This window comes from Pavona decussata, unplaced genomic scaffold, assembly GCF_977016875.1.
Source record: "Pavona decussata unplaced genomic scaffold, jaPavDecu1.1 SCAFFOLD_219, whole genome shotgun sequence".
In the NCBI taxonomy this organism is placed as follows: domain Eukaryota; kingdom Metazoa; phylum Cnidaria; class Anthozoa; order Scleractinia; family Agariciidae; genus Pavona; species Pavona decussata.
Window position 1 is genome coordinate 3291745 of NW_028145624.1, and position 11017 is coordinate 3302761.

At 38.3% G+C, this 11017-nt stretch overlaps 1 protein-coding gene across 1 annotated transcript; it reads right to left on the bottom strand.

Moving 5' to 3' along the window:
• Positions 1-6171: 6171 nt before the first annotated feature.
• On the bottom strand, positions 6172-8872 carry LOC146459554 (putative skeletal organic matrix protein 2; the record flags this gene model as incomplete). Its single annotated transcript, XM_085089537.1, has 3 exons — positions 6172-6319; positions 8461-8589; positions 8678-8872. Coding segments are annotated over 2 exons (251 nt in total), but the record flags the coding sequence as incomplete, so codon positions are not given.
• Positions 8873-11017: the final 2145 nt, after the last annotated feature.

An 11017-nucleotide genomic window follows, 5' to 3' on the forward strand; every position in this document is an offset into this window, starting at 1 on the left:
TGACCGACAATGTTTGTATGCAATGACACCGAGGCAGTAGCTACAGACATATACAAACACTCGTGTGAATGACTTTCTAATTAACTTCAATAATTAACCACTGATAGCAGATGAATTGACTCAGAAAAGGCAATTAAACGAACATTAAGTCAAATGTGTCGATGAAAAAAATTGATTTGTGTCTCGTGCGTAATTGCCCCCACGGAAGGAACGTGACTCAATACTGCAGACATCACGAAACAGCAACTCGAAAAGTAGTCGCAGTCGCTTACGAGAAGATGTCGCTAACCGTAGGTATTGACTGCGAAAATGTTATATTTGTAAAAGTGGTCTCTTAAGGGAGATGGGCGCTAATTTATAACACGAGGTGGTCTCACGGGGATGCTCGACTGCACGGTAGGCAATAGGAATATGGTTGTTAGTTTTTAGTATTTTGATTGGCTAAACGGACACAGTTGGTTAACAACTTATGAACACTGCTCTGCAAATATACACAATGCACACGTCGGTCAAATAGCAACAGCTGGGGCGAACTAAAAACTGGTCCGAGGTAATTAGATTTCTATGATTTTGATTAGCTAGACAGACACAGTTGATTATCAGCAAATTACCCGGCTGTGCAAATATAGACAGTGTAAACGTTAGTGACAAGAAAAAACAAAGCAACAGCTGAGGCGAACAAAAAACGGGACGACAAAATATAAATTTTAGTTTTCATAAATTTGACACATATTCGGTGGAAAATGTTTGCTAACTAGCAATCGATGTAGCAAATTGGTCACGTAGGCTTCAAACTTTTTTAACGCTTTACAAAATATTGCAAACAGGGGAAGAGGAAATTGTAAAAGGGATTTGTTGCTATGACAACTACCCGGGATTTCTGAAAGTAAGGGACTGAATATTATATAATATTGACTGATAAAACATCATGACGACGTGAACTAAATACGAAAGTCTTGAGATTTGGGTGCAAAAAGAAGTTAAAAGACAATGATTTTGCGATCCCTAGTCCTACTTAAGACGGACAAAATTAAAAGAGAAATTAAACGAGCACTCATTGAGTTGTACTCACTTGACGAAGAGGGCATCTTCAACGTTCTAGGGAAAACAGATATACGCGCATATCTTTTGGATTTCGTGCCCTTAAAAGAATCATTAAATAGTACATTACACTGGAAATTCTGATTAAGATTAATCTACAAAATCCTTTCCAGAAACATATTTCTTGGATTTCAGATGTCCCAAAGATGAAATCTTAACGTGGATTTTCTTGTAGCGCATTTTAATGTGCGTGAATTTACATGCGTAAACAAGATGGAAGCAATGTATGGGTGGCTTCCGTATGCGCGACTGTCTTCGCAGATGTGACTTAATTGTCCGTAAGTTTTCTTCATTTGGATTTACGTAGGTAAAATACATCCATTAACGAACGCTCAATGACACGACAGTGCAATTCCAGCTTTTTCCAATTAGTTTCTGTCTTTATTTCATTCAAAGCCACAACATCAGAGCTCTGCTCGAAGAATGAGCAAACTTGTGCAATTGAACCCTTTAATTTCTCTAGAAAGAACGTCAAGCTTCCATCCGCTGTGGACGAAAAAGCTTTTGTTTTGAAAATACTCAACACATAACACATCTCAGAACCGATAATTGGAGTTCTATTCTCGATCATAATTGTGTTTCGTTTTTGACCCGAAGCAGTTTCACAGAGTTCATTAAGTTCTGGCTAGATCGCAAGGTTTGGTGCGTTTTACGGTGTTTAGTCATTCAGTAGTACAGATTGACGTGACATTTTTGTCAGTGCTTTCTGCTTCCACTCTCGGGTTTTTTCTTTCCTTGACTTTTTCTCGCTCGAAATTTCAGTAATTTGTCGCAGTTTTCTTTCTTTTCTTTTCTTCTTGATTTAAATCATTATTTATCAGTTAAACGTAATTAAACAATGCGTTACCAATACAGCGATCCCTCATAGAACAACTATTGCATAATGCAGAAATCATGCATACGCGTGCTTCTGCTTTCAAGATTAACTCTTCTCGTTTGAAAACTACACCAGCAGTGCCACAATGTTAGGTTTCAGAAGCCTTTCGTATCGACTCAATCTTCCGTTCCTTATAATTTCCTACCAAAAAATTTCTCAAACCTTTTATAACTACTAACCAAAGGTGACCTCCTTTTACGTAGCTTGCTTTTTCTGGAGAATTTTTTTCAAACATAGCTTCATCCAGCAGTCGGGAAATGCCTGTAATATCCTAGAAATCGATTTTATTCGTCCCGCTGGGGATGTATTCCATATATTTAATTTCTCGTTGTTGCCAGTTTCGATTTCATCAGCGTCAAACAAAAGGCGCTTGTCTGAGACACTTTAACCCTATCAGACACAGAATCTGATTGGGAAATTTACAATCACACTCACAAAATATTTCATTCAATTTGGAATAAACTACAAATATAATGCCAAATGCTTCCAGCTTGAACTCAGGATTTCTAGTAAGGTGCATCTACAATACTTGTAGGTGACGTTTCATGCTTTGTTTGCCTCAAGCAGTTTCATTGAATTTATTCAGTTTAATAGTTGGATGTTGATATCGCAAGGTTTTGGCGCCCATTTCGTTCAACAGTTGTTTTCGTGGTCTTTCTTTTGCTTTCACGTTTTCTTGTTTAAAATTCAGTACTTTGTCCCAGAGTTCTTATGAAACAACTGTTTGCTGTATATCAAAAGATTATAACCGAAAGCGATGCATCATCCTCTCCGAGACATTACTGCCCAAATAACTGATCTTCCTTGCTCATTCTCCTCTTTTGATAAATGCGTCAGCGGTACCTAACTTTTGGACTTAAAAGGATTTTACTTTGACTCAATCTTCTGATCCATATTAATGATACGAACATTTTATAGCCAGGTAGAGGGTGCATTTTTACCTATTTTCTTCTCATAGACGGAAAATGCATGATGTATTCTAGAATTCGACTTTGATGATTCCACCCAGCATGCATTCCTTATATTTCTCGTATTTATTCTCGATTTAATTAGCGCCAAACAAAAAAGTTTGTCTGCGGCAGTTGACACTACCGTGTGGCGTGAAATTTTTGCGGGAGTTAAATTTCGCGGATAACTCATTTTTTGCGTTACGCGGGAACAAATTTTTGCGAATTTGGATTTCAGACTGAAATACGTACTGGGAACAAACTTTCGCGGAGTTCATGTACGGTTCTTGTAAAACTGAACAAAAGGGAAAGCCATGTTTTCTTTGTTTAATTTCCTAATGTCACCCACAGCGCCAATCACTGGTCTAATATTAAGGAACAACCAAAGAATTGGAATCGAACATCATTGTACCGTATGTAGAGAAGGTGAAGAAAGAGATGGAAATTTAATTGCAATCCAGTAATGAAAATAAAAGGAGTAAAATTTCGCTGATTGTTTTTTTGGCAGGAGTTTATTTTTACGGTATCTTATTTTCCCGGATCGATGAAAAATACGCGAATTTGGGAAAATTTCATGCCCCCGGTATTGGATTGAAATCTGATTGGGAAATTTACAAACACATGTGTAATTCAAGCAGTTTAAAATAGCCTAGGGATATACTTTCTTTCGAGCGCTTCATGAATTCAGATTTGGGAGTAAGATGTATCTACGATACCTGTGCGTGCCGTTTCAATGCTTATTAGTTGATTCCTGTCTCAGTATAATATTCTTTCTGACAGATCTGGGAAGCACAATAGATAGGAAAAAGGAAAAAAATGTTAATATTTAATGCTAGGTTAAATGTTAAACAAACTGAATGTATATTGCATATTATGACTAGCACGGAAGCTCTTGGCTGAATTAGCTGTAGTTTCTATTCCCCAGCACAAGAACGTATTCGTTTGTGACTGCTTGCATTAAAAAAGTCGATGTTATAAGGCAAAAAAGGAGAAAAAAATTTACAGCCAAGCTTACAGTTACTTGACTGAAGATTTCTTTAAAAAACAATGAGACAAAAAGCGAATGCAGTTTCATCTCGATTCAGGTGCTGAAAGTGGGAGCTTATTCTTACATTATTCATTTCGAAATGTACACAACACTTGCGTCTTATCTCAACTTCCTTGCATCCTTTTATTCAGCAAAATCCTGATTTTCTTTGTCATTTCTCGCTACCTGAATCACGTAACATTTATAAAAGCCCAGTGGAGGATTCATCTTCCAATGAAAGCTCTCCAGTACGGAGAGCGCTACCAAAAAAAGCGTAGTATTTTTTGCACGGTAGCATTTCTCGGAAGAGGCTTTCCATATTTTTTTGGCCTCAGCAAAGCCTTGAAGAAATGGGAATAATAAAAATTCGAACTGCACCCAAATACAAGGTGGGACACTTTCATAATTTATCATTCAAGCAGTTCAAACTTCAACTTTTACTATTGACCATCTCTAATGTATCTAAGACGGCTTGTAGGTATTTGAACGTTAGTATCATACAGTGGGAAGTCTAATACTAATAACAATAGGCATCCGTCAGTCTAACAAGACTATGGAGTCGCGCTCCGAATGTTAACTCCCATAGACGTCTCCCATACAGCGTTGGTTGTGGGTGGACAGGTCAATTAGGAAACGGAAGTCCTTCCTGCACTGACTGCAGGTGAAAGCTGACGCTGGTCTGTCTGTCTGGTTTTGGGCCTTTCTTCTCAGTCTCTTCGCCTCGGACTGTTGGGCAAGCGTTCAATACTGTTTAACAAGAAATTTGTTCATTAAAATTTATTTACATTATTGAAAATTACTTGAACCTGAAAGTCGTTTAATAAATGCTTTAGTGAACCGAAAAAAATGGGAAAAAATACAAACAAACAAAACAAAACAATTATCTGCTTTAGTGAATGACAAATTTTAGCTTGTCACCTTCTTGAGTAAAACTTCAACCGACTCATTGCTAACAAATGTTTAATCATGGAGCTCAAAACAATTAAATTTTTAAAAGGGTGGTTTTCTCTCAGCTGCTCATCACGGATGAAATCATTTAAAGATAATATGAAAATGAAAACAAAAATAAAAGAAATTATTTCGTGGATACTGAGAAACAGAACTGAAACGTAACGTTGCATGCATGTTTCGCCAAATTGATAAGTCTGCGTTTTTCTTCGACTTGTTAGGGCTAAAATGTTTCCTTTAATTAAGTTCCACAACATCACTTGATAATGTAATCCAAAAACGTGTATGACTCTGACTTGTAAAAAAACGTTAAAAACAAAACGTTTAACAAAAAACTTGGCAAGTCACGTTTCGACCGAAAATCTTCTAACGTCTTGCTAAAATTTTTGATAAACGTTTTGTTTTTAACGCTTTTTTCAAGTCAGAGTCATACACATTTTAGATTACATTATGTCCATTCCTGACGGCAATTTCAGTATTTATCGATATCACTAGATGATGCCACATAATTGGAGAATTACATATTATTTTCTAAACGACGGCCATTTTGGGTCCGGCATGTTGGATTTCTCAGGGACGTTTCAAAAATTTCCGGCAAAAACAATAACAAAAAGGAACTGTTCCCTGGGGGACAAAAGGGCACTAAGGTGATATAAACTGAAAATTTAGCGAAGTAAATATAAGTTCGTTATTGTAAAACAGAAAAAAAGTACCATTCTGCGAAAAGATAATCACATTATCTATGTCGTGTATATTTGTAAGTCAAAGTACATTTTTTCGGAGATAAATTTCAGAAGGAATTGCAAACGGTTTGATGGCTTTGCTTGCATATTGAAAAACTAAAAAACGTTTAGAGCCCAACCCAGAATACTTCTACGTTCCATCTAGCTCTCTTTTATGCTTCGAACCACCTTTTTTTCTACACTTCTTGCACTAGAATCGCGAGTTAGCGTTCAATAACGTAGCATCCAGTTTATGTGGTTCTAGCATTGCTTCACAAACCCGAAGCTAAGGAACGAAAATCCAATCGCAAGGTTACGGCTACTCTCAAATAATGAGCAATTGAATAATATAGTGCGGGAAAACAGTTTTATTAATAACAACAAAAAAGAAGTTAACTTATTCTACAGCTTGTTTTCTTTTCTTTCTTTTTTTTTTTTTTCACAAGCTCCCGGACAAAGACATTAGAATAGTGACCAACTTGTATAACAAAGATTTTTGTAGTTCAATGTAAGGCAGCTATTTAACTATTAATCCTTACACGGGTTAAAGCTTTTTTCCTGCACTTCGCCGGTCCGTCTTGCAAATGGTACGTGACTTTTAAAACGACGGTTAATACATTGAGCATGGCATGACGTGATGATCTTCTCGGCGAGCTGCCGCTGACTTGACGGAAGCACTATCGAATTTGACTGCCACCTATAAAACAAACATACGTCAAAGGAACTTCCAGTGCACAAAATCCCCTATTTTTTTTCCAAACGTTGTCAAAATATGAAAACAAAGAGCAAAATAAGCTAATTAGCGCTCTGTTGACCACGTGCAATTAATTACCGGATTTTATGCACACGTTGACTCAACTAGGGACGGTCGAAGCGTCTGCCCTAATTCAAGAAGATTTTAGTTAACCCTGAATTTCATATATTACCTAATGGATTCCTCTTAATTCGTTTGTGTGATTCCCTTTAATTTCTAATGTATTTCCGAAATAATTGCCAGAAAATTTTCTCATTATCTTTAACTAGGAATTGGCCATTCAAATGTTGGAACTTGTTCGATAAATTTAGTGTTTCTCTCGAGCGATAATCAAGTGATGGTTTCCCGCGGAACTTTGATGTTCTTTAAAACAAAAATTGGCCCCAGAAGCGAGACTACGTGGCCGAAGAAAAACTGAAACTACAACGCAAAGAGTCAGTTATAGAAAGCCTGACTGCATCTTAGAAATGTGTCGTCCCAAAACCTAGGACCGGGCAAGATCTATGTCAATGAGAATTTAACGGAATGGAGAGCTGGGCTGTTCAGAGAGGTGAGAAACGTAAGGAAAAAAATACAACAATGGCAAGACTTGGACTATAGACGGGAAAATTCTTTTCAAACCAGATCTTACTGCTAAAGCTCTAAGGATTGACTCTTACGAAACTGGCTTTTCTAATTCACAGCCCACCAATTTGGACTTTAAGTGGAAGGTTGAAGTAATTGAAATGTCAGATAACGCACATAAGATAAAAATACAGTGACTGCAACTTGTTTACTTTAAAAGTAGAAATACAATCGCAATTTTCTGCGGAAAAGCTTCGATCCATCCGGGTATTTTTTTCCAGGTGGACCCTTAAGCCTGATAGTGTCTCTCCGCTGATGTATATTATCACACCATGTGATCAATTTAAACCAGTGCGGAGAAAAGAATGGGTGGCAAAATGAGTGAACTTTGATGCGGAGTGAGACGGGATCGTGAGCGCTCAAGAGCGCGCTGGTTAAAATTATGGCGGAAAACGAAGTTGAATGGTTCATGCAGAAAAGGAATTACTACAACAGAGCGTTACAAAATTTACACTTACATTTTGTAAGATAAAAAAGCTAAAAACACGGGTTTCGATTTGTGAATTAACAGGAATTTGTTTCATTAATTCGAACAGTCTACGAATCGCGAACTGCTTTTCATACTTAAGCGCAAAAAGTCAAACGTTCATTCCATACGATATATGGGATTATATGGCGTAAACTTCAGAATGTATGTGGAGAAAACCTAGCTCTTCTACTTCCTGAAATTTTATTGTGAACTTCAAAATGAGAAAGCGACTTTCATAAACTTTTTTAGTTAGAGACTGTAGAAGTGAATACTTTAGCTGTTATCGTATATTTGAGGTCGTGACTTAAAACAGTTCTGTATAAGCCCTTTGATCATGCTGCTCTGATGGTGCATCATCCAATATTAACAGATCCTCTAGTAACAATGGACAAAAGAAGTCCATCTTTATTTTGGACTCTCTTCACGTAACGAAAATTCGGCTAGACGTAACTGAGAAAAAGACGACAGGTGATCTCACACGAACACGAGAAAAATGGGAAATATAATAGCCTTGCTGCTTTATGTGCTGTCCTTGAACTAGATGAAAGGAGCTAATTCGTTTGAAATGGTCACCCCGTCTTTACTTATCGGCTCTCATTCTAAATAAAGGCTGGCATGAATTATGAACGACATTATTTAGGCTATTTGTTGAGCTTACGAATTTCTCTCGTCAATCACTCACTACAGTATTCACCTCCACTTTTTGCCAGAAAAGGTTCACCTTCTTTTCGCGGAAAATTTCCCTGTCTTCCCATCCTAGTTCGCCTTCGAAAGTAAGATCTTCGAACTCGACTGCTCGAGGCAAAGCCGCCATCTTTTGTTCCAAATTTTCAATTTAGTGTGTTTTTGGGCGCTCTCGACTCAGTCTCACTCCACATCAAACGTCGCCCAAGTGCCCAGTGGCCGTTTTAATGTCCCTTCTTTTCTGCGCCCTGTTTTAAAACAATCCCACCCGGAAAACATGGTCAGTTCGAACGAATATTTTTATTACCTTTGATTAAAGTTGGAGTCTGAGAGTTGCAGTTGTGGCTGGTAAAGCACTCAATTTCACACTCCTGCTGAGTTCATCCATTCAATCTTTTACGAAATCCTCCTATAATCGCACAAGCTGCCTTTTTGTCTGAAAGAAATAAAAAGGTAAAATCATAAGTCATCAATGTCTAAAACAAATGAGATAATTAGGAGAAATCAGTGTCTCTCTAACCTACCCGTACAATTAATGCACTCTCGGATGAATCCATCGATAGCATTCCCTTGTGAATCCCAATATTTGGCCACTGCAGAGCCGCAATGTTTTCTTCCGAGTGAAAAAGGATTTGTAGCACAAACTTGTGTCTGCTGGTTCTTGCAGCAATTTCCTGCCTTGCTCTCGAGGCATAGATTGCAGTTCCCTGGACCAGAAACTATAAGAACAAAAACCAGCTAGTTATTAAATTCAAAAGCCATGTTGCTAGAAGACTAAACGGCTGGACACATGCAACTGCTCCCCTTGGGTGGGTATCTGTTCTACTTCGGAATGACTTATTTAAACTAGAAATACGTGACTCGCAAAACCTCGCGAGGCTGGGGCTGGGTGGAAAGCCCTCTTTACTCGTATTGTAGCATCGAATGAGGAGATTAAAAGATTTTTGAACATAGCAACTATTTTGATGAGCATGGTCTTTTTGAGGTTCCACAGGCTAGTTTGCGGTTGAAAATCTATTTCTGTCGCGACAACGTGCGTGAAGCGCTGTCGTGTTCGATGAATTTATTTCCCACGGAAAATTATTTTACCGCGGCCACAAAACGTGTAATTTCTTCAATGCAATCTTTCACAAAAAAGATTTCTAGGAGAAAGGGAAAAGATTCTGGAGAGATAGTTCTGTATCCAGTGAATATTGATGAACATTGCAGTTGAAATTTGATCCGGCACGCAAACTTTCCTGATGTAAGCAAATTTTGCTCCAGACGACGCCAGACAGCCTGACGTCATTCATACTTTGTTTTTCATTGTTGCTAGGCAACAGTGCGGACACCTTCAACGAAATATATATACATACATATATAGAAGTGTAGAAATATTTTATCTTTGAGTCGAAGAGTGCTCTACAATCTTGGAGCTTTGTAATAAATTATATAGGAAAAGAAAAATTAAAACATTGCACTACAGAAATGTTTCGAAAGGGCCTTGCGGTCCTCTCTCGTCAGGTGCATGAAATACTGACTAACTAAGTTAACGCTCCTTTTATAGGATGATGATTCAAGCATGCTTAATCAAGTATTTAGCTGTGTGTCGGCACGCACTCGCCAGTTCGTTCCTTTTGTTCAGGGTGCCTGCTCCCGGTTTGCAGATGATGAAAAATTTTTCTGTTATGCAAAGGTTGCATTGAATATGGCCTGGCACGGGCCATTATTTTCCAGGTCACAGTGAATTCTGTTTTGGCGTCCTTTAGGGACCAGATGTGTTTACTCAGCTCGGTTGCGTTCCGTTTGCTCTCATCTCTAAATGGAGCCGTGTGGTTTCGGAATCTTGTTTTAAATTGGTTCGCGGTAAGTCCGATGTATGTTTCCTTTCCCATGGGGCTTACGACTGTGGCTTGGTAGACCACGTTTTGGATTAGGCAATCACCACCTAGTGGACAAGAGTGTTTGTCTCTACAATTGCATGATTTTTCTTGTGATTGAGAATTATTCACGAGGGAGGACTTATTGTGGGCGCTGATTTTCCTTTCCAAATTTGGCATGTATGAGTAGCTCACTTTCAAAGTGTTCCTGTTAAAGATTTTTCTTAACGGGTGCATTATTTTTCACACCAAGCAATCACTATTGTTCAGCGACAATACTCCATGGAACAAGAAGCATTCAACACCCTCATTCGACGTAACAATGGGATCCTTTGACGGCGCGAAAAAACCTGTGAACTAGTGGGATCGTACTTGTTAAACCAACTACCGGAAAGCATTAGGAAACAAATAGGCTTGAACAGAGATGACGGCCTAGGCGCATTCCAGCAAACAGCAAAGGAGATCGAAGGAATCAAGAAAGAAATTTGCAAAGTGTTTAGTAAAAATGGCTTAAAAATAACTATCGAAGCTAATAAGAAGATCGTCAACTTACTAGATGTACCATTGAACCTAAACAAAGGATCTTACGAGCCTTACGCAAAGCCCAACAACATACCGCTTTATGTACACAGTGAAAGCAATCACCCACAATCCATCCTAAAGAACATTCCCCTGGCGATCAATAAAAGGCTTAACGAAATCTCGTCGAACAAGGAATCCTTCGACAAAGCGGCACCCACATATCAGCAAGCGCTAGAAAAAAGCGGCTACAAACAACAATTGAATTTTCACGCAACAACTGATGACCAGACGCACAGTGAAGAGAGAACCAGACGCCGAAATATAACGTGGTATAACCCACCTTTCAGTAAGAACGTCGCCACCAACGTGGGAAATAAATTTTTACGTATCGTGAAAGAATCCTTTACACCAGGGCACCCGTTAAGAAAAATCTTTAACAGGAACACTTTGAAAGTGAGCTACTCATGCATGCCAAATTTGGAA